This window comes from Pleurodeles waltl, chromosome 2_2, assembly GCF_031143425.1.
Source record: "Pleurodeles waltl isolate 20211129_DDA chromosome 2_2, aPleWal1.hap1.20221129, whole genome shotgun sequence".
Lineage (NCBI taxonomy): Eukaryota > Metazoa > Chordata > Amphibia > Caudata > Salamandridae > Pleurodeles > Pleurodeles waltl.
In genome coordinates, this window is record NC_090439.1 from 877404959 (window position 1) to 877430345 (window position 25387).

Genomic DNA, 25387 nt, shown 5'->3' on the forward strand with positions numbered 1-25387 from the left:
ATGCAAGAGTCATCTAGAGTATTTTTAAGCTATACTCTAGACTCTAGATTTTGGAAAAGGCTGCATGCCCCATTAGGGATAGTGGGAGTAAGCGCCAATGAGGAGCGCCTCTGCAGAACCAATATAATTGTGGGAGTAAGTTCATATCCAAACATTACTGGGGTTCTCTTGTGACATAGACACACAAATATTTATGGCCATGAGGTGCCATCTCACAGCCGACATTTTTTAAAATTTATTTTTGATGTTCCAGAAGTACATATAAAACCGAAACATTAAAAGAAAACTTGCGGGTCATCACCTATAGGTAGTGCAGGAGACAGTGACAGCAACAACCTGTCTTGTTTTTACAGTTCCTTTTCCCCTCACCCCACCTACTCTCAACACCCAGACCATGACCAGCCAGTTATTACACATGTCCACAAGTGAGCACTGAATCCATGACAGTCCCCTACATCGCTCAATAGCATTATTGTTTATCCCAGCACCACCTATTTTGAACTCCCCAACACATCTGAGATATCCAGGGAATAACATTGTAGCCAACTGCCTCATATTCGCTTAAATTTCCAGAGACGCCTCCAAACTCACGTATGTGACTTTTTCCACCACCATATACATGTCCATAGCTATTTTCTACTCCTTTAGTGTCGACAGCTCCAGATGGAGTGGAGAAAGGAACCCTCTACCACCAAAAGTTTCAGACAACATGGATTTTGAGCTTCCCACATTGTGTGTAATTTCTTCCTATCTTCTCCCAACATTTCAGACAACATGGGTTTTGAGCTTTCCCCATTGTGACTAATCTCTTCCTATTGTAGTATATTCTATATAGACTCTTGTTTTGTATTAGGCGAAGTCTTGCTTTTTATCGCTACCTTTCTCTGGTGCATCAATGCCACCTCCCAATCAACATCTTCCAGTTCACACACATGCTCCACCCATTTAATCTGCAGTCGGAGTAGTGTAGCAGCTATGTTATTATTGACGGTCTTATATGTTATGGAGATCTCCCTCCTACCTAAGTCCTCAGTGAGCAGTCGTCTCGCTAGAGGGGCTAAGTCCAGTATGGCATCTCCAGGGAGTTCCTTCTCCCGCCATGCATGTCTCAGTTGTGCATATCTCAAGAACTGATTAGGATTAAGTTGGTATTCATGCCATAACGAGAAGAATGGCATCAGGGGTCCTCCCTTGCACAAGTCTCCAACAGTGGACAACCCCAGGAGATCCCAGTGTTGAAAACTCTGCAACTTTCTGATCTCAGGGAGCCATGTCCCCTCCCATAAAGGTGTCATCTTCGTGGGTTTCCTGTGCCAGCCCAGTTTCTTTGTTGCCCTCTGCCAGGTCATCACTTGTGTGGCTGAGAAAAAACAGTGTATCCCCTTTCCTCAACACAGCAGATATTCTTAACATCTTCACAACCTATTATTCTGCACTATACCAGGTCCATCCTCCACCAACTGCCACCCAGAATCATTAACTGTGAGACTTTGTCTTCCTCTACGTCAACCCTATGCTACTCCAAGAATTGGTGGAGCATATTATTCCCGAGAAGGTGAGAACAGCTACTCGTAAATTAAAAGCCAGCAAGCCCCCTGGGCCCGATGGGTTTTCAGTATCTTTTTACAAAGCTTACTGTGAGTTGCTTGTGGGGCCCTTGTCTAGGGTTTTTAACTCTGTGCCACTCACCAAATCAGTAAGCCAACCATAATGGAATCCACAGTTACTCTATTATTGCACCCTGGCAGAGACCCCACAGCCCACTTGTCCTACAGTTCCAATGCATTGCTAAATTTTGGCATTAAAATATTCACCTCCATCTTGGTCTCCCATCTACTCTTACTCTAGTCGTCGTTGCTATCTAGCTGCCAGTCAGGGTTCCTTAGAAATAGACAGACTTAGATAATGTGCAACTGGTGGCGAATGTGATTGATGTGGCGGATGAACCACCAACACAAATACCCTTCTCTCACTACATGCAAAGAAGGCCTTCAATTGGGTGGTTTAGCAGTTTCTCCACGTAGACTGGGGTGGGCCCCATATGACTACTTTTTTGTTGACCAACTATAAAACCCAGACATCACACATTAAAGTCAACGGCACTGTCTCCTCTTAATTCTCCTTTGCAAGGGCACCAGTCAAGGATGTCCCCTATCCCCACTAATCTTCGCACTCACAATGGAGCCGCTAGTCCACTGACTTGAAACAAACCCTGAGATATGAGGGCTCAAGGTGGATGAAGAACACTACAAACTAGCACTGTACTCTGACGATGTATTGTGTTTTCTCACATGTCCAGATACATATTTTTCCACTTCCGCTGGATGAATTTAAACAACATTGTGAAGTGGCCTCGGTTTCTGTAGTTTCTGTATTAATTATGCAAAGTCCACAGGCATCAAGGTGACGGATCTGACCCGCAGGACTCTATCCTTGCTTTCCACCTTAAGCGTGGCATGTGAGGCAACCTCCTTGTGTTACCTTGGGATTTTCCTGACTAGCTCTATCTGCACGCTCTATGAACCCAAGATACTTTCTGTGCTGGAGGCTCTAGTTAAAGATCTCTATCCACTGTAGTATGCCGGAGAGGTCATGGATGGGCCATATAAATGCTGTGAAGGTGAATTACCTACCTCGATTACTTTATGTGATGCACACTTTGCCCCATAGATCCTTTTGATACTATCCAGCATACTCAGAAGCAGTTGCTATAATTTGTGTAGCATATCTCCATGCCCAGAACACCTACAGTAACACTATTTAAGAGAATGTCTGAGGTGGGGCTGCAGCTTCTTAACATAGATTACTATATCTGCAATTTCCAATTACAATCTGCTCTTGATTGTCATCACTTTGCTTATGCCAATCCCTGGGTGCTTTTTTAAATAGGGATGTTTCACCATATCCCTGCCCCATATCTTGTGGATGAGGCCCCGAAACAGTTTCCCATCCCCACAGATCCCACAGTATGCTACAGCTACACTTGAGACACTGGGATAGAATTAACCATCTACAGTCAGCTACTACATATCCCACGTCACTCTATCCTCCTGCACGCATCCCAGAATTCTTGCTGGGCATGATGGATACTCATTTTGCAGACTGCAGTGCCCCCACTCTTGGGGGACCTTTATCAGGATGAGGTCAGTTGGATAGGCATACTTGCAGGCAACTTTCACCTGATCACTGCAGGCGAGTTTCTCTTCATTCAGCTTCTACATTGAGCAAACACACCAACAGTAAAAGATAAAGGTGGTAGAGCTAAAACATCTCCGGAACAACTCTTGTTAATTCCTTTTCTAGCCCCATGATTGCAGTGTCTGAGTAACTGCAAGTTGAGTCCTGCAACCCCACTTTTGCGGGTAACATCCAACATAAATGATGGCGGTGCAATGTGATACACAACTTTAATCACATAGAACACAATGTGGGTGAGAAGCATGGACATTGATTTGTTAATGTGTGCATGCCTTTGCTAGACATAATAATGTATAATGAAGGCCTTTTGTTGTTCTCCGCTATCGGAATTATTTTCCTTTTTTTTTTTTTTTAGATTACAACAGCTAAGGACATTTTCACATTCTATGTGGCGTACCATTTGTAAGATTTTTACATGATATGTTTATCATCACAGACTTTGTCTGATGTGATATTGTAATAACTGTGGTCTTGATGAATACAGTACACCTACAATGAGGGTAACAGAATGGCAGAAACATGCTGACCTGAGTGTCACTGCTGGGTTAAAGTTATATCAACTTGATTTTTAATATACACCTTAGAGAGAATCAATAAAGTATTTTTTACTACATCCAGCAGTATTTTAAGTCTTCACATTGATCACATTGCACTCTGTCTCCTCCCACACCGTCTAACTGACATATTGTTAAAAAAAAAAAAAGTAAGAGCTCCTCCGAGTGGGTGTTGTAGCCCACACACCTAACCGTTGGTTATGGGGTGTGAGGATGAATGAACCCTATGATGAAGCATGCCACCTCATGGTGGGTGAGGGTTCTCGTCCTTCAAATAAAACATTTTCAGGATTAGAAGGCGTATGACGGTTTGGTGACTGTACAGATGTGTGAACACTTAGACTGGATGAATTTATGGTGTGGTTGTATTAACCTGAAAGCATGAACAAACAGCTGGTATTGTTCTTGGAAAAATGTGTAACCATGATTACCATATATAGGGTAATTTCAAAGACCACCATTCACAAACATAATTATCTGAACAGAAGATAATGGCCTAGTGTTAGGATTGTCTTCTCAATTTTGGGGTGCCCCCACTTAAGGAACCGTATGATCTATTAACCACTTAGTCATGACTGACATGGAGCATATAACGCCCCTGGCCCCAAGTATAAATCCATCAACCAGTCATCCCCTTGATCAATACAAATATGCCAATAGACTTGATTCGGGCAGGAGAATCCTATACCTCCTGTTGTATACCAGTGCCACCTTGTGGCCTTTGATAAACACTACTCGGAGCTTGAGAAACTGTAACAAGAGGTTTTACCACACTTCAGGACACGGTTGTTTTGGTGACAATATCCGGCATTGCGGAAAAATGACCGGAAACGCGCTAGTCTAATGCGAGATGCGTGACACTTGGCAGGGTTGTCGAAATTAGTGGAGGTTGGGGGGGGGAGGAGTTACGTCTTTATTATTTTGTTTAAAAAAAAAAACTCCACTTTTTCTTTCTGAAAAGTGTAGTTTGGATAATGGAAGCGGCTTCCCAGTTCCCACAAATCAGGCAACCCGAAAACCCAGACAGGCAGAACCGAAAAGCCACTTGTCTTGGGCCACGTGGAGAGGTCCCAATGAAGCCCAAAACCCCAGAGCGACTCCAACATGTCAATCACTCGCATTCCCATGCCTTGCACCACATGCGGCTCTTGGGTGCCCCGGGGGTGCCAGTCTGAGTTTACCTCTGGCTGATGCTCACTTTCAGTCTAGAACAAGCAGTGTCTGCGCTGGAAAAAGACGTCGCTCCTGACGTAATACGTCATGCGCCGTTCCTGCGGCTGAGTTCCGGTGATCGTGTTGTGCTGGGTGCTGCGAAAACAAACTGGGATAGCGTTTGTGGATGTGATGAAAGAGGTAAACCGCTTCCCACCCGGTTTTCGCCCCGGACCAGAACCTCCTAACCACTGTTGTTTTTTAGACCTCCGTCCCATGCTCTAGAGTGGCGCCGTTTTTTCGTCCTACAGCATGCATGCCGACGTCTTATACCTGTTAAGTGGGAGATTCTGATAACAAAATCGGGGGAATGTATCCTCCCCTTTGGCTTTCACTGAAGCAGGGGTTATTTTAGGCGGACGACTGTTGGAATAATGCTATTTTCGACTTCAAATATCAGAGTCTTACTTAAATCGACACTGTTGGCGTATTGCTAATTCGTGCAGATTAGTTTACAAATGTTCTTCTAAATGTGTTTTTGAATGTATAGTGTTAAGTTTTACCCAACTTAGTATTTGCTTTTCAGTTTTAAGGACAAAATATGGAGCCCCCGAAGGATGCACCACCCCCCAAGCAGCAACCAATGATTTATATCTGTGGCGGTAAGATTAACTGGTCCTTTTAACTCTTGTGGTCTTCTGTAAAGTTAAATTGCGTTGTCGTATGACTACTTTGCTGGAATTAATTTGTATGTAAAATTTGTAATTTCTCGGCTTTTAATTATATTCGGTACTTTAGCTCTACATTTGCATATTTGCGGGTGCTAAAACACAGTTCACAACTATTTTGTAAGAGTACGATTTCCTGACTGTGAGTTCTTGTGAATTCATGAAAGCCACTAATTCAAAGACATATACTGTGGGTGCACTTTTGTGACTTTCTTTAACAATTGGGTCCCTAATTATGTCTGGCTTTAGCAAAGACATTTTGTTTTTATTAAACGACTATTTCTCTATCTGCTGGCTTTACTGTGAGGGATTGCATTCTGCTCTTCCACATGGAACGTATTGTCACACAAAGTAGTTTTGCTCAGTGCCAGGAACTACTGTGGCAATCAGTGGCGTGACGAAACTGGAGGTGCCACCACCCCAACAAAGAACATGGAGGGACCCCTCCCGGCTCCCTCAGTGCAGGTGCTGTGTTGAATGGGCCACCTAGAGTAGGGCTGGGGGAAGGGGGGCCTTTGTTACACCACTGGTTGCAATGTTTGCTTTTCAAGACCAAAAACCTTTTTTTGCTTTTTGCCAATATTCGTTACAATGGTGTGGGCCTAGCAGCTCCCACAACAATAAAGGGTTACAAAAGCCATGTCAAAACAAGACATGCATTGACGAAACTGAAAGACTCACAAAAAATGTTGCATCGGTTGGCTTTGCCAGTGCCTGTTTATTTTCATGGTTCCCTTAATCTTGTTGAAAGTGGTTACACTGATTTTCCATTGAAATATTTTTGGGAAACACTCACATGCATCAACACATTTTACTAAATGACGCTTTAAAGAAATAGCACCTAAAATTTCATAGTAGCAAAACTTTTTTCTGAAAATTTTATTTTGAAAGGAAAGAATCATCACTCTTGCTTACGAGCTTCTGCAAACATTTGCACCTAATCAGATAGCATTATACTTCGCCTCATATTGTTAAACTTTTCAAACATGTTTGTACACTTGTGTTATTTTTTTTATTTTTTTACTGTAACCACTGTCAGTAGTGCAGTATGACCATAAAACATTTATTTACAGTCAAAGGGTTTGTGCTGCAGGGGCTTGGGCCTACTTGTCCTAAGGACAAAATAAACATGAAAACATGTTGCCCTCGGCCCCAAACAATATGTGCAGGGTGATCGGAATTCCACATCCCTGCAGTTGGTAGCTGATTTGCTTTTACTTTCTTCAGTTGTACATTTTTTGTGTTCTATGTTCAAAGGCTGTCTGTCACTATCTGTCTCAACCACTGGATGATTTGAATAAGCATCCATGAATAATAGTATTGTTGCCGTTCAGGGAGTGTGCAAAGATCAGCGCTCACAAGAAACAAAGGTATCGTGAAATATAATTTATAAAGCTCACATCTACTCTATAAACTGTCACAGCACTCGGAATTGACAGCTCTTCACTAGAGAAAAGATGTGTAAAACCCACCCCCTAACCATACTTACTGAGCAAAGAGCCAAGTTCAAGTTTTCAGGCTCTATCCAAATATTAAATGAGTGTCTACCTCTACCCTGAGAGGCAGTTCATTACATGGGACAAAGCTATAGAATCCTTTTCACTGGGTGCAGGACAGTACCTTCAATATATCAACATTTCTACCCTGGCTCACGCAGTGTGGCTAACCTTCCCTGATGCCCCTCCTCCCCAACACCCTAACAAGACTACTAGATATGGCCCACGGCCGTAGACTGATCTCCCACATCTATAGGGTGCTACACGACAATATACTGACACCAATACTCAACATACAGACCAGGTGGGTGGAGTATTATTGCGGGAACCTCTAACAACTGGAGACTGGGTAAAGGTTCATGGGGGAATGTGGCCACCTAATTCCAGTGCATGATTGAAGCTGCTGCTATAGCATTATATACACCAAAAAATACCTCACTCCAAAAACCTTGCGTGCTGTATACACCACTCGACCAGCCTGCTGCACGGGGCCCCAACAGCATACATATGGTATCGTCTTGCCCATCCCTGCCCCCTTACTGACGGGAAATACTGCGGGATGGGCTGTGCCGCTTGAGATCCAACGGGTGTTGCTGGGCCTGCTTCTGTCTCCTGCAAAGAGAAAATTGAGTAGCTCATAGTGGCTCAAACGGATACCCCTCACATATACAACATAATTAAGAGGTTCCTGAATGGGCAGTCACAGAAGAAGTGCAAATAAGGCATGTTCGTAGGGATGATAAACTAGAGGATGACTTGTATTTTTGGTCCGCTATGTTGTCTGAGCTAAAGGAACCACAGAGAATTACCTGTTCCAGGGATGCAGTGACGTGAGGTAATCATTGCACCCTCACTTTGACGGAGAGGGAGTTCAGGGAACCTTAAGCTAAGAATGGATGCACCACAGACTTACATAGACCATTTGTTCTGAACCTATCCTGCACCACTTATTGGAACGAAGCACATAAGCGGGAAGGGGAGATGGGGGTGTGTTCAAGTTTACTGGGTGTGGGTATGGACCGCCGACTGTTGTTTTCATCATTGTTTATCAAAGATAACTGTTTTTGGTGATAAACTTTGTCCTAGGATATCTTTATTAAGTGTATTCTGAAATTATGCTTTCTATTTCATTATGCTAATTTTCTATAAAAACCTTATTTTAAAAAAGTGTTTTTCTAGTGCCGAGATATAGCGAGAAAGAGAATTCCAGAGCTGAGCAGTAAGAAGGACAAAGGCCTGCCTCCCCATCTAGCATTTTGAAATCTGGGAATGATAAACTGTTTCCCCTGTGCAGTGTGTAGCAGTCCAGGGAGATGGTGCAGCTGAAATTTAAACAGGCAAAAAAGTAAGGTCCTTGACCTTGCAGAGCACGATGAGCAATACAAAGAGTTTTGAAAGACGTTCTTTTCTTAACAGAAAGCCAATGCAATTTTTAAAATCTCCTGGAATACTGTTCTGAATTTAGGAATATCCAAAATGAGGCTGGTGGCAGCATTTTGTACAGTTTGTAATTTGGTTAAAGAATTGTGCTTAATGTTGAAGAATAAGGCATTGCAGTAAGCCAACCCAGAGAATATTAAGGCAACAATAAAGTTTCTGCGCTGACTCTGGAATAAAAGGAAAGGCTTTAAGGCAGCAAATTATGTTGGAATAAGAAGAAGCTGTATGATTGACATAGATGTCGAAGGCAAGATGTTCTTCAAACGCCACCCCCAAATTTTTAGGTAGGAACAGGAGGGTGAGCCTATGGTAGGAGGCCACCAATTGTGAGACCAAACCGAGGAGTGACCACCAAAATGAAGAATCTGTTTTCTCGGCTCTTAAGTTTTATGGGATTATCCTTAACCCACTTACTGATTGCCAACACACAGTTGTTAACATTTTGAGCAACAGAAACAGTGTCATCCTTAATCGTAATTATGATCTATGTACAGTCTGTGTAGGCTAAATACACTGGGACCAAAAGATTGAAGGAGCTTGACCAGAGGAATGACCTACAGAATAAATAAGGTGGGGCAAAGGGACAAGCTGTGAGGCACACCACAGGGCTGCAGAAAAGGGCATGGAAGTGAACTGCCCACATCTGACAGTCTCAGGTCTTTAGGAAAGAAAATAACTAAGAAAATTCAGGGTTATTCTCTTGATTCCCCCACTTGAGTAAGACTCCATATCAGAAGTGAGGTGGACATAGTATTGAAGATTTTGCACAAATCTAACACAATAAGCACTGTAGCCTCTCTGGTGTCAACAGTGGTTCTGACATTAGCAACCACTGCCACTAATGAAGACTTCGTGCTATGCCCTCTCCTAAATCCTGTTTGAGACTGCTTTAGTAGGTCCTAGTGATCAACAGCCATCATATTCTGAAAGCAGCCAGAAGTAATTGCAGTATTAAGTGGTGGTGCAAGCTGAAAAAACGACTGCCTCAGAGACTGGATGCAGAATTTTCGATTGACGTGTCCAGGGGGGGAAAAAGGTCTCTCTCTGTCTGGCGTCTGTCCCCCAATCTGTTCTGTACACAATTGTAATTTAGTATTTTGGGAGCTGAAGGCCCAATTTTCACTTCTTGATTATGGTGGATATATGGTGCCTTTTTGAATAGCGAAACAAAAAGTTTGTATCCAGTGATCAGGTTGAACTTACAACAGTATGAATATAGGTGATAATGGGTGACAGCCCACTTTATGGAAAACGCTTTCTTGATTTGTGATTTTGCCTTTTGGTGTCAGTCAGCAATTTGCTTGTTAAAGCAATCAGGTTCCACTGGTTCTTTAGATTAAAGTTTTACTAAGATTGATTCAGGCCTCAACTGAGGTCAACCATCTTAATAATATACATAATAATACAGAAAAATAATAAAAAATAAAAAATAAAAAAAAATTACATTGGTTACTTAAATCAAGAGTTAATGGAAATATTAGTTCAGAAAACCTAGAGAAAATATTTTCAGGACGTTCTTGAAGGATTTAGAAGGATTGAAACACACTCATTGGGAAGGGACATAATAATAAATACAAACATTCTTCCATAATTATTAAATTATATTTATAATGAAAGGGATTTAAAAGATACCTAAGGGGGTTAACAAGAGCTGGACAGCAAGAAACCATATGGCTTAAATCTTGGCTCCCTCCATTACATAGTTGGCACATAAGGGGATATGTTCCCAGATTAACCCATTTACTAGTAAAGAACTTCAAAGGAACCTTTCCAAGCCTCAGTAAAAGTATTACTTTTCTTGCATTATGGCCTAGCGATAAGAACAAATAGCTTTGAGCCCTATCACAGAGTACTGTTTGGAAAAGAGTTATACATTTTTAATCCAGAACAGTATTCTGTTTCACATCTCAGTCTTGATGAGGCATTTGTAAGCTATCATCTCATCTGTCCAGGAGACCAGAAATCGAGGCACATCATTAAACCGTAAAATTTACATTGTGCAAATTTACTACAAAGGTATCATTCTGTTGTCAAGCTAAGGACAATTCCTGCTTTAATAATTATTTGAGAGGACCTTTGTCCTGCATGGATTATATTATATGGCCTTCCTACATCCTGTGCAATTGAATGTGTAAAAATGCCAATGAGGCCAAATTCAAGGCTTAAAGCCTTGATTGGAATCATGGAACTTGCTTTTGCTAAATTTCTGAAAATGTTTTCCTTCATAAAAGTCAAAACAAGACCATTTTGATATTGTAAATACTCTTAATGGAAATTTATGTGGGTGGAATTTTTACTTTATAAATTTCTTATAGGTTTGGAAAATTACGTCTCCCCGAGGAATTCAAAAGAATATTAAGTGCATCTGCATGATCTTAGGCAGTGCTTCCATTTAATAAAAAATTTTGCTTACTCTCCCAGATAGTATAGTTTTCTCACCTAAGATAAGTGTAAGGTGTAACTTGTTCCATATTCTCACCACCTGTTGACCAGCAAAATAGATCGCAGTACCTCTTACCCCTGAAAGATAACACCTTTGCTTTAGAAATATTAATTTTAAGGTGCTGCTTTTCTGTATAACCCATAGTCATCTGTAATTCTATTGGTGTAAAATCAAATAATGCCACATACACCAAGAGGTACAGGGGTTCAGTTCCTATTCTAGGGTTTACTTCCTAACCTCTAAGAAATACGATGGCAGATCATACTAAAACAACAAAATAGGAGTGGTACCAATATGTAGCCCTGCTTAAGTTCATTTACTGTTTTATCTCGGATGTTAACACTTTGTTCACTACCATCAAAGCACTACACCAAACTGAGGTATGGAGTGCAATTTTCACTCTTAGCAAGTTTGGCGGAATGGCTGATCCAACTAGTTGTTCCCACAGAACTGGTCTATCGCCTCTGTCAAAAGCTGTGGAGAAATCTATAAAAGTGGCGTAGAGTATTTGGAGACTCAAATTACTTATCAATTAAATTTTTAACAACTGCAGTATTGTCAGTTACTTGGCATTTAGGTCTAAAACCTAATTGTTCTTGTGGAATAATTCAGTTTTCATATTCCCAGGCTTGTAGCTGTTAATATTTTGTGCAGAAATCTTGCCAGTTGTGTCAGGGAGAGAAATTTGCCTAAGGTTACTAGGATTTGATCTGTCACCTTTTTTAAACAGTGGAATAATGATACTTCCTTCCCATGAGCTTGAAATACAACCTGTTTCAAAACACTGCTCATACAATGGTGCTAAGAAAAGCTCCCCATGATTTCAGATTGATTTTTCAGGGCTAAGACTGGATTTTGATCTGGTTTCATAGCTCCCGAAATTCTAGCTTCTATGATATAATTAACAATCTGTTTACTTGACCGGGGAGGACCTCCTTGAAGTGCTGACTTTGAGCTAAATAAAGATCAAGGAGAGAGTCTTGAGCTGATAAATTTTTATTCTGTGCCTAGAGTGTATTAATATAATAAGACCACCACGCCTTCCGTGAAATTAATCTGGCTGTGATGCTCTTTTTTGGTCCCACATCTAAATGCTACTAATCTACAAAATTGCCTTGAAATTTTATGTGTAGTGGCTTGATGGCATTTGGACCAATATTGATTAAATAATGTGCTTATTAAAGCCAGACAGTGTTTTTGCTTTCCTTAAGCTTGAATTGCTTTACATAGATTTTCAGTTTGGAACAGATTGTTTTCTAGTGAGTTTTTATTAATTCGAAATATACCACAAATTTCCTTTTGCCTTTTGGTTCTTTTTTGAGTCTCTTCCTATCTTAGCAATTTCTCTATGCCCCTCGATTCTATAATTATTATATCAAACTTGGCATCCCTGCCTCAGACCAAATATCCCAAGATTAGTTTATTAGAAAGATCTATACTTTTTATATTCCAGTCAATACAGACCTGTTTGTCAGCCTGACCATTACCAGTCCCCATGAACTACTCTTAAGTAGATTGAAGCAGGATCTTGATGGATACTTTAGACAACTGTGGTCCATGTGCTTTTGGTCCATCTTGTTCAATTTAAGGATCTGGGCAGATGCATCATAGGTAGAGATTATGTAGTTGATTATTGATGATCCACACCTGCCAATTCTAGTCTGTGTTGCAGGGACATCAGGTACAATTTGTGCATTTAATAAGAGTACCTCCAATTGTATTAAGAGTAGTTGTTTACACCTCAAGTTAGCTGTATGACAGTGATTACACTATGGCACAAACATCTTCTATTTCTTAATTTCTATAAACTCTCATTAAATTGTTACGATCTCTTCACATTGAAATCACCCCCAATTAACAACAGAGATTTGGGATTATTTGCAATTGCACTATCAATTAATTTAAATATATTTACTCGTCTCCAGTTTTTCTGACCTTGGGGGTATGTATGTGTGTATTAAGTAGAAGAAGTGAGTTTTTATTATATGGATTATACTCCTACCATTTTATTTTTATATTGGATATAGTTAATAGGTCCCAACAAGAATTCAATATTCTAATTGAAAGCTGTTGAAAGTAATATGGCTAGGTTGCCCCTTGCATGGCCTTTGCTTGAACAGCATGCAGGACTGTTAATTACATAACAATTATCAAAGACCAAATCCTTTACCGAGTCTATCAGAGCTACTCAGTGAGAGTTTTAAATTAGCTAGTTAATGTTGCCCTCCTGTAGGACAACTAAATTCCAGGAAAGAAGAAGGCAACTGTTGTTAATGAGGCAACTTGAAAGCCACACTGTTTTATTTGTGTTTTACCTTCCTGGTAACCTAAACCAATACAGATCCTCATTCGGGACCCCTGGGTTGATTGGTCACAAATATATTACTCTTCTAGCTGCAGGGTCGGCTTACACAATCAATGAATTAGATGATTCTAGAAAGCTTGATATGCCAGGAGATCTAGAACTGTGGACCATGATACTTAAATCAGTTACTGCACTGCACATGCTGTTGGACTCCCTCCATCACGTTGTTGATCTGTATGAGGAATATCAAATCCATTTGTCCGAAGATGATCGTCTGAATGACCAGACATTTAGATTAACTGAATTTAACGATGACTAAAATTCCATTCTTGCAGTAAATATAACCAGATTGTAGTTGCTGGTACTTATAATGTGGCCATTAAATGTTTTGTCCATTTGAAGGACAGTATAATTGCAAAAACAACCTCTTTAAATGATTAATGTGGTGATAAAGATCTTAATACAGCTCAGTGGCTCTTACCTGGAATATGATTAAATGAAAGAAATAAGCTTGACCTAACTGACCTAAACTTTTGTGTTCTGGGGATGAAGGGTTTAGACCCTGGATCTGTTGTTTTTTGAGTTGGCAAGATTGCAGAGCAATCGGTATGCAAAGTTTGAGAGGTTTGATTTGCCATTGGTTGCCATGCTACACTTGAGCTCGAGCTGGTCTAGTTTTCTACTTGGAGGGGTGATGGTGGGGGTAACTTTTTCTACCAAATGGAGATTAAATCGAATGCGATATAGATAGTTTTTTTTCCCTATAATATATATCTATATAAATCTTTGTTAACTTTTTTTTTTTATAGATTTCCTTCTGTGATTAGATTCAGCAAGACTTTTCTGGGGTCATTTTTTTTTTTTTTTGTTAAAAATTGAAAAACAGGGAGCATGGATATTAATTTGGGCATTTCTGAAGGTTTATGGCTTAATTTGACCGCCACTGCTTGACATTTTCTCAAGAGCTTAAGCCTTTGGAGTTCTACCTCTAAAAATTAGCTGCAGGTGAAATTGTCTACTTCTATGGCGGAGGGCTACCTGTTGTACGGATTGGTCTAAATGCAGCTCAGTAGGCTTAGACTTCAGATAGCCTCACACAGTAGAAAGTTCTAGGTAGATTAATCATCTTGTCCAGCTCTCTACTGTGTGAACAAAATATGTTGCTTAGGTGTTCAGCCATTACATTCCTTAAGTTGTATGTGCTGATTTTGAATGTAATTATTATTATTATTTTTTTTTTAAATTTTTATATATATTTTTTAATGGGGTATGATGAATTCCAAAATCCTAGCCTCTGGCAGCTGTGCAGGCCCCCTGTATGCATAGATGCGAGTCTTTACTGATGCAGTTTGGGACTGGGCTTTAGCAATTAATGTTTTAGCAGGACATTCTAAATATATCAAGGTGGCTACTGTGAGTCCTTGTATTTGCACTTTATATTTTGGTGGTGCGCACTTTACTTAGTCTGATCGATCCCTGGATCAAGAATGTCTTTCTCATCACCATCAGTGTTATAGCTTTAAGTTGTGGTGTCTCCAGACACTTGTGGCCACTGAGGCGTGTCTGCAGTGATCTCATTTCTGTTGGTGCACCACATCTAGACAGACAGCAGCCTCAGCATACTCTGACAAAATGATTGTCACCTGCAGGCCGAGCATGTTTTGCTTTGTGCTAGACATTCATCCATTGTGTAATTCTCACCTTTATGCTAAACACAGAGGGATTCTTCATTTTGGTTACTTTGCCTCACTTTTGTCGTGCTGTCTGCTCTGTGCATCTTTTGCACTCTATTTTAATCAGGATTGAAGGTTCTCCTTAATCTTTCACTGACATGCATGCCAACGCAGCTTCTAAATTTGAAGCACAGCCATTTGATTGCTCAGCAGACCTGCCCAGGGTACAGAATGAGGTGTCAAAACACCAAGAATGAACACCCCTGAATTTGCTGTGCTCGAATGCCGTCAGTGGGGGAGAGGACATCATCAATGCACTTGCTGGCAAGTTCTGAGATGAGTACAGAAATTGTTGAACTCATGTTTTGCCTGTTGTAGCACAAACCTTTTGCAGTTTAGGTTAAGTTCTGGATTTAAGTGAGCTACGAGTGCAACAACTACAGCATTTTTGTTATCTTCATTATTTGTATTTCGTAAGGTTTTTGTAAAGGGTTGTATATTTTCTTTTTTTGCTGAGTGCAGCAAGAGGGACAGTTTAACTCTTGGGTTAGTTTCTCTGCAAAATATGAAGTAGTCAGATAGGTGACCGCTCCACAAGATTCAGCGAGGTGCTGCGGTTGTATGTACAGAGAGTTTACTAATAGATGGTAGTAAGCATACCACTATGAGAACATGTATAGGTTAAAGGGTAGCAGCGGACACTGGCACGTTTTGCTTGAGTGCATTGACGTTCTGGTATCGACAGTCGGTTGTTAAAGTTCCACTTGTACCAAAATTTTGATCACATGCTGTAGGGGTTGGCTTCAGTTTCTTACGGGACAACAGCTTGCTGTACTGTATTAACAATAACCAGCAATTGCTGCTTGTGAGGACAGTCAATGTAAATGTGTGGCTGAGCGCATCAGAGCGGTCTATCAGAATGCAGTCTTGGTATGCAGTAGTAGGTAAAGGCCGGTATGTGGTGTATATGAGTTCTGTCTTGTTTCACCCATATTGATGTCTATCCTGCTTTACCTATATTGACATATCTAGTCTTTTTTTCCTTATAACTGGCTGCTGTGCAACTGGTAAGCAGGGCACTATGTAGGCCCAGGTGCATTTAGGGTCACAATAAGCAGGCAGGAACCGTGATGACTGGGCCAGCTGCTACATCGGCCAGCAAATATTCCCCATCCAGTGTCATGGGATTCAGCATAGGTGTGTCGACGCAAAAGTGAACTCACACTCTAGGTTCATTGCATGCCTGGGCCAGGTGAAGGAGAGCTGTGGTTTGGTGCGAGTCATTTGCAGTCTCAATGCTGATTTGCTGTCCCAGTCAGTGTGGAATAAATTGGCAAGACACTTTGGTTATCTTCAGGGGCTGGTCCTGTGCGCGCCAGCTCCTGTAGTATATCTATGAAAAAAGTCTGTCTGTGTGTGCAGCTTGTGTGGACTGTGCTGGGTGGCACACAACAGTCCTTAATAAAGGGGTTTGGGTAGGACTATATAATGTTCTGGGTAAAGTATTGTGAGGAACCAGGGTTTTTCAACTCGATTTACCTTCTGTCCCAAGTAAGCAGCTCTGTAAAACTGTTTGATTAAAAAAAAAAAAAAAAAAAAAAAAGACATTTGATAAAATATTGAGTACAGTCAAGTGGCAATTACTTGGATTAACCTTCAAGCCAGCTTGCAGGATAGCTCCATGGTGATGACCGGTCTGGGATTTTGTGAAATGTCTACTTGTTCAAGACGTGGGATTCTTTAAACAGCTAATTGTCTGGTATAAATATTAACTTGTCCCGTTTGGTACCAGGGAACAAATTATGATAGTCTCAATATATCAGAGCTCTAATAATACTCTTGCTGATTGTGCTAGGGCTGATACTATGGCATGCTTTGGAATCTACCTAAACTTTGAATGTGTCATATTTCGGTTTATGCTTGACTCCGTTTATAGGGCAGCATTTTATTAATGCAGGACTCTGAATATGCCAGTACGTTGGTTATTCATAAGTTATGATTATAAGAGCATCCAGGATTCACTGTTCCTTCTGAGAAATTGTCCTGTGATTTTGGTCTGGCAAATTTTCTTTTAAGCATTAACTTGATTAAACAAATACTTCACATACCAACTACGGTGGGTATGCTGATGGTTCTTAGGACACTGCGTAGGTGACACTTGCTCCTCGTTGAGACCTTTGCAGCCGAAGTCTTTTTGAGTTCTTGCATTCTAAATTTGAACCTTGTCAATCATGGCCTCTGTGTGTTTAGCCCAGTTTTGCTTTCGATTAAGCCTGCAATTTATCAAGCATGTGGCACCCTATGTGACATCTATCCAGTTGTTGGGTTTGTTGAAACACCAGGGCTGCTTATCCACTGTAGGCTTAAGATATTGGAGCACTGAGTTGCGCAATGTTCAGAGATCTATTCAACATGGTCAGATCCTTAACTTGAACCCAATTGTAGAACAGTTTTTAATATTCAGAGGCCAGTTCTTGATTCTCAGAACCATGATTAATGCTTGTTGGACCAAACTAAACTGAATATCACAAGGACGCAAGTTATAGTTTCTTAAGGGTGCAAGTTATAGTTAATTGAAAGAACTCTAACAATAACTCACCCCCTAAGTTAACTATAACTTGCGCAGAGATGCCAGCAGGGAAAGAGATTAAACCTCCACTTCCAGCACTTTGACAGCTCTCACCTGCTGGAAGTTAAGTGTTGACTCTTTCCACGTCTGAGCAAACGGCTGTGTCCCCAAGGGTGGGCACCGCTGGGCATATCAAGAGCCTCCCCTGAGGGTGGTCCCCATGGCCATTATTGGCTCCACAAGGGGGGCTGCGTGGCCCCCTCCAACTTTTACTTTAGCCATTGGGAGGTGGTGGTGGCTGCCGGGGCCAGAGGTCTGTGACTGACACCCTTCATCATGTTATCTGTTATTTCAGCCCTGGGAAGGTGGCAGTCCCCTGGGCTGCGGGGGTGGGCATTGATATGAATTTGTTCAGTTGTATTTAAATAACCATATTTACATATTGGTCTGTGCTATATTACGGTACCTTTGTGTTATGCCGTGGTACATGGCGATGACAGTAATATTATTGGTTAATAAAAGCCTGTGCAAGATAAAGACAGCCAATTTTGTTTTAACGTAAAATGTAGCTCGTTACTCTTTTTGTAATGTATAGACCGAAATCAGGCATTTGAGCAAAGCCTCTAGTTAGGAAAAAGTAGCTTTTTTAATTTTTATTTATTTTGTTCCAAGTTCATGAAGTACCACTGCTTTCACAAAACTACATAGAAAGTACTGCAGTACTCATTGAATTAAAAAAAGGAAAACTGTTATTAGTTATTGGATTAAATATAATTATTTGATGTAGACAATTTTAATTTCATGAAAGTATCGCAATACTACTGAGGAACTGCATTGAATGGAAAACGAAAATGCGGATACTGATGTTCCCAATGAGCTTTGGCCTATCGCAAAAGTACCACGGTACCAAAACAGAAATGTAAACTACTTAGGGCCATAATTAACAACATTATATGCTTAGAAAGTAATTTAAAAAAACTTACAAATGCAAATAAAAAATAGACAGGTTTAGTTACAGTTGGGGAAAACGCAATTTATTATTTCTATACAAAACCAACTTAAACTACACAAACATTAGAAATGCAGAAGTTATAACTTAGTTAGTTACTCTGCCCTCTTCCATGCAGTGTTCCCATAAATGATGTCATTTGAGATGTTATGAGTATTATGACTTAACATGTTATAAGTGATGTAATATGAAAGGGTATAAGTGTGTGCGTGAGGGAGGGGTGATTTATAGTTAATGTAGCCTGGCTAACAAGTTCACAATACTGTGTATGGAGGTGCAAGAGCTATAGCAAGTTTTGGGCGAGGCACAAATTAGAAGTTCAAATCTTAATGTCAACAAAGTTATAGTGTTTGTTGGTTTTATATAGAAATAATACATTACATTTTCCTAACTTACCTACTCTCGAACCTTTGTTTGTTTTTCAGTGTGGTTGTGTGTGCACACATTCTAGTAAAGGGGTTCTGGTCATATCACAAATGGATTGTAAATTTAACCAGAACCAATATAAGACCATTAAGGACCACATTACAGATGATGTATTTAAAAAAAAAAAGAAAAAATCGTTCAACAGGAAACACATTGAAAACAGTAACATTGTGGAATTGTGTTGAAATTGACACCAATTTCTAAAATCGGTGCCCCTAAGAAATAATTAATCTGCCTGAAACAACTGTTTATTATGTTGTCCTTGTATTTGACCTTTTTAAAAAATCCTTCCAATGTGCTTAAAGGTAATGTTCAAGTTTCACAGTGTGAAAGATGATAGTGCTGAATTAAAGAAAAGGCAATTAAAGAGCAGGTATACTTCATACAACGTATCTCTCAAATTGTCCCTTTGAGGCAACACATCGTATAAAGAATCTATTGATTTGCTCTGAACGTTTAATCCATCTAATTTAAAATATCCGGATATAAGGTTGATGCTTCTGTTTACCTGCTGGCCCTGGATTTTGTGTGGTCTCTTGCTTCTTGAGTTCTCTGACGATCAGAATGATGGACTGGATACATTGCAGAATTGCCTTGCATGCTATGAGCACAGTTGCTCGTTAGGAAAATAACTATTTAAAGCATATATTTAGGATGGTACTAGATTTACAGTGTTTCTTCGGTTCTTTCTTCTACAGAGTGTCATACCGAAAATGAAATTAAAGCCAGAGATCCCATCCGATGCAGAGAATGTGGCTACAGAATAATGTACAAGAAACGAACAAAGAGATGTATCCTTTCTCTACATTTGTGTGAGCTTTGGCATAGTCCATATATACTTAGGTTATACTGTTGATTACACTAAGACATTTTTATTCCTTATTTCGTAGTTTTGTTTGACGTTAATAAAAAGAACGTGTGGGATCATAAAACACATTTGAAAAATATTTCCTAAAAAAAATATATTTTCCAGGAAACATGCTAGAATGGGCACAAGTTTCTCTTTACCACTCTGAAACAGTGAACTTCAAAATGTGTAATGCACCCAACGGTGTGAGGGGAAACCACACCCTCCCCTTCCCAATTTTTCACAATTATTTAAAGAAAATTGGCAATGTTGAAATATTTCTAGACTTATTTAATCTTTGTATTAAGTTCTGTTACTGTTTTTAAAATGCAATCAAATGCTTGATACCAAACATACTATTCTGGTCAGGTGGGTTTTACTGATGTGTAAAACTATCCACAGAGTGATTATTGGGGGTAAGGGTGGTGATTTTAAAGAGTATTTGGAGTCTCCTCCAACACACTCCCAGCTTGGATAGAAATGACAAAACATTGCAGAGCGGTTTGGTGGTGATACATTTTTTCAGCTTACAAACAAAGCCCTGTTATCAGCACAATGTTTCTTTTGGCCAGAGCCTGGCACCCCTGCTCCTGAATCATTTGAGGCCCCATTAGGAGGGCCAGCCCCTCTTCCGAAACTCCCACTCCCCCCCCCTTTTTTTTTTTTTTTTTGCTGATCCTAGTTTCTAGATTCATCACTATAAACAAGATTTGACTAGAAACACCACATTGGCAATGTTTCATTAAAGAAACATTAAGTTGGGGATGGCTGTCATATTTAAACTGCATACAAGTTTAAACATTCTGCTGCTGGAATCTGACTGGTGCATCACATGTATAAGGTTGTTATTTATGCTGGTCGGTTTATGCCTTGCCAGTGGAAATAAATGTGGCCAAGCAACCTGTTATAGAACTATGTTACAAATGTTACCAGTGATGTAATTTTTGTATGTTAAATGATTACTTAGGAGTGGATTGCTTGAAAAAAAATGTTCATCAAAATGCAGCTTACAGTGGGCACTGAGTGGAATTAAAATGTGTAGGCTTTGCTTACCTTACATGAATACATTGTTTATAAAACAATGAAAAGTGGATTTGATTTTGTGCTCGTGATATTATTGAAGCTCCACAAATATACTGTTGATTAAACAATATCCTGCATTTGCTTCTGCATATAGGCTGCTTTTTAAACCACGACTACCTGTAAGCTCGGAGTTGCTTGAAAGTTCACCTGCAATGTTCACTTACAGTGGGCCCAGATTGCAGTTTGAATGTTCTGATTTTAGTTTGGTATCAGGAAGAGGTTACTGACGGGTTACTGATTGAATAATAGGCCATGACCTATTATTTAATCAGTAACCTAACTAATTATGTTTTCTTTTCTTGAGTGTTGCTTCTTCCCTCCCACCACATATCCCACTCTCATCCCATCCCGTACCCCGATCCCATACCCCGTTTGTTTGTGTTTTTTATTTCCTCCAATTATTGGTATTGCTTCTTCCATCCTATTATCTGTGTAGCTTCTTTCCTCGTATTATCTGTTAACGTCTTCCTTCCCACTATCTGTGTTGCTTCTTCACTCCAATTATCAGTGGTGCTTCTTGCCTCCCTTTACCCCTGGTGCTTCTCCCTTTACCCCTGGTGCTTCTCTCCTCCCAAACCCTCCCTTTACCCCTGGTGCTTCTCTCCTCCCAAGCCCTCCCTTTACCCCTGGTGCTTCTCTCCTCCCAAGCCCTCCCTTTACCCCTGGTGCTTCTCACCTCCCAAGCCCTCCCTTTACCCCTGGTGCTTCTCACCTCCCAAGCCCTCCCTTTACCCCTGGTGCTTCTCATCTCCCAAGCCCTCCCTTTACCCCTGGTGCATCTCTCCTCCCAAGCCCTCCCTTTACCCCTGGTGCATCTCTCCTCCCAAGCCCTCCCTTTACCCCTGGTGCTTCTGAAGCTCCCACGCTCCCTTTATCACTGGTGCTTCTGAACCTCCCATTATCCGTGTTGTTGCTTCTTCTCTCCCATTACCCGTGTTCCTGGGGGATCAATGGATTTGGTGCAGGTATTTGAAATGGATTAGGCTCCGTCTACTCTTTAGGGACAATCATCTAGTCTACCCACACCAGTGTTTCCACTATTTATCTGTGATTTCAATACCTAGGTCCTCTAGCCTTAGGATATGTCTGTGTATCCTCAGTCTGTATGGTGTGGGGACCTGTATGTAGTAGGAATAGGTAGCTACAGTACCTTGCATGTTGGGGGCTATGGAGAAAGAGGCCTGGCATTCCCTACACATCTCCCAAAGTCTAAGTTAAGAAAGAGTGTCCATCGTTAAATGGTGGTCACCAGTTATCATCACAGACCGGTCCAGGAAGTGGCCCCCGGTGTAGATGTCCGGTTTGTGTATTCCCATACACTACTCTAAGCCTGAGGGTGTGTGTGTGCGTGTGTGGGGGGGGGGGGTGTAGTATGGTAATCCTAGTGTCCTTCCCACACTCAACACTAAAATCCAGTGTGAGGCAGCCACTGTACCCATAATAGACCTATAGACAGAAGTCTGGTAGAACAAAAGCAGAATCCTTCAGCAACCAGACTGTGGATCCACAAGCATAGTCTTGGCATCCTGTTCTTCCCTCTTTCAAGTGTACCCCAGGGGCTTTATGTGGTTCAAAAGACCTGTGATGCTTGTGACTCTGGGGTATCAAAAGGATGGGTACAGCCCCCACCCTTCTGCTGGGCTCAAAGGAATCATCCCTGCCCATTCAGATCAACCTATCAATCAGTGACCTTTTGTGTAGCTCTCAGGAAGAATTTCACACCTCATCACACCTTAGTACAGCTTGGGTGAAGCTTGAGGTGCAATCCATATTAGCCTCCGAGAACTTCAGACCAGGGGGAAGTAGCTTTCTAAGAGTTACTTTTTCTAAATATTACAATCCAACTTAACCATTGAATTGGTTTTTTAATAGTTGTTTATTTGTCTAGCTGGTCCCTTTCCTGAGAGATCTGGTATTAGTATTTTAATCATCACTCTGGTTTTCTGCACAGGACCGCTACCCTACCAAAGTGAAAATAGCTTTTGGGTGCTTGTCACAGTAAGGATATGTAGAAATGTAAAGTTAACATGTCCTACTTTTAAATTCCATGCCTTCTGGGCCACAAGGCCTACATATGGATGACTTAATATTTAAAATGAACTTTCTTATCTATCAAAGAGGGTTTATTTTGGCTGATAGAATTGCAGTTTTTTACATTGTTATAGTTCGGCTACAGTGGTAGGTCCGAATCCATGTTTGTAGTGCTACTGTAGTAGATGGCATGATGGGTGCTGCAGTCCACTGGTGGCAGTTAACTTCCAGGCCCTCGGTACACTTTGTACGACATACTAGGGAATTATGGGCAAGAAAAATATGCCATTTGGGATTATGCTAATACAACCGTGTTTAAAGGGGGAACACACACACTTTACTGCTGGTTAGCAGGAGTAAAATGCAGAGAATTCTAAAGCCAGCGCAAAAAAAATAGGGTCAAGCGAAAGGTGAAAACTCTGTAGTGACCATGCAGAAAAGGTGGATAATCTTATGGACAAACAGTCTTCTTAAAGGTTTTCCAGTGGGTTCAGAACTCGTATGTGATAGAAAATAGGTCTTAACTGTGAAATATTTCCTCTAATTGATTGCGTAATTTGATTTTCCTAAAGAAATAAAGTTAAAAGGATGCTTTCATCTAAAAGAAAAAATAAACAATGGCAATGATGCTCTGAGTGTGAATCAGTACATCTGACAAGCTCAGCCTGGCCAGGCCCACCATACTCTATAGTGTCAATGTGCCACGAACGAAGAGCACATTTTGGAATGTTTTTAATTTCCTTACAGTGAAAATTCCAGTTAAAATTTGACTAATAATTAGAATACACGTTGCATCAAACACATTTCCCCAACAAAAACACACATTTCTCAAAACATCGACAGACGTTTCTTCAGTCTCTGGCAACAGTGAATAGTAAATGGAAAATTATATGATTCTTTTTAAAGCGCACCAAAATCAAGAAACTATGCAATACAAGAAATATATACCAAGTAATATAGTCCTAAATTGGCATCTCGGGGTTCTGGTGACATTTACAGACCACTCTGCCTTTCACCTCTTGGCTTGTAAATGTCATCAGAACCCCTCAATTGCAGTCATTTATCTTTTTTCTCTTAAGAAGGGCTTTAGCTTTTTCAGTTTCCTGTTTTTCATGACTTTGGTGTTTTTCCATTTTGAAAAAAATATTTTCACATGTCTATAGGAAATCCAGGGCAGAGGTGACTTTTTTATTTGGTGTGACAAAATATTAATGCAAAAAAAAAAATAGGTACTTTATATCCTTTTTAGTGCTGCCAATAGGCTCACTTTGAGTTTGAGTAGCCCTTTATGGTCAAAGGGTAGTGGAGTTTTCAGATTGTCTTCATTTTTATTCCTAAAATAAAATGCCTTAATAAATTAAACCTATGATGTTAGTAGTAACCACTTTGATCAAACAGGTCTGGTAAATAAGGTCATCCAAATGTGCTTTTAAATATAATTTCTGTGTGTTCATTGCATTTTGCTCTTTGTATGTAGTCACAAGGATTGTTTCACAAAACAAAATGTGATGGCCAGGTAAGTTGCCTTAAGTTTTCAGAGTTGTCATTTTTAATATACTTTCTTTTGCAAGTATTTGTTCCTTAACCCATCTTGTACCAGTGGTCGTTTTTGATGCCCGATGACGCACCTCCATTACTTTGAAATCTTGTTTTTCTCAAGTTGTTAGATTATGCAAAATGTTTCTGCCCTGATTTAAAAGGCTGTGTTTTTCTATAACTAAATTATTAAACATTTTAGAAGGATTTTCTGTTTCATATGATTATGAGTATTACCAATCTAGCATTTTTTTTCTCGGTAAGATGTCTTTACCTCTGGGACTTCAGCACCAGAGCTAAGGGTTCAGGGTGCCCCTTCCCCGACCCAAGATGTTTGCCAACACCTCCTTGTTTAAGTGTTGGCAGTCAGTCAGATCTCAGCACGAGATCGGGAGGGTTCATGGAGCCTTTGCATATATACAAATTAGAATTTTCTTTAATATCTCAAACTACTGAATGGAGTTAAACAAAATAATATAGGGTGCTTTCTGGACCAAGATCTACCTTTCTGCCAAATTTGGTGTAATTCCATCCAGTGGATCGGCACTATTCCTGTTTTGGAAAAAAAAAAAAAAAAATCCCTATGGAAAGTAACATGAAGAAAACATATTTTGGGAAATATAAAGGAGAGAATGTGTATACTTTAAAATCCAAAGCAGGAGTGACGTAGCATTTGGTTGTTAACTGTATGGGTCCCATGGGAGTATCTAATCTGATTCTTCACTCAGGGAACACTACGCAAAACATAGGCCTGCAGCCTTTAGCAAAATCTTCAAATGATTTTCCTCAGTACCATTAGCAGATCAGTGTTTTTGAAAGGCTATTTGGTCCAAACAGAATCGTGCACTTTCATAGTCTCCTCAGTTTTCTCTGCACACAAACAAAGGTTGTGTCTAG

General features: G+C 40.3%; 1 protein-coding gene across 1 annotated transcript; it reads left to right on the forward strand.

The window, feature by feature from the left end:
- Positions 1–4974: 4974 nt before the first annotated feature.
- On the forward strand, positions 4975–24697 carry POLR2K (RNA polymerase II, I and III subunit K). Its single transcript, XM_069220553.1, has 4 exons — positions 4975–5105; positions 5491–5566; positions 19692–19784; positions 24555–24697. The coding sequence occupies exons 2-4, from the start codon at positions 5506–5508 to the stop codon at positions 24575–24577; spliced, it is 177 nt and encodes a 58-aa protein (XP_069076654.1). The 5' UTR covers positions 4975–5105; positions 5491–5505; the 3' UTR covers positions 24578–24697.
- The last annotated feature ends 690 nt before the right edge of the window (positions 24698–25387 follow it).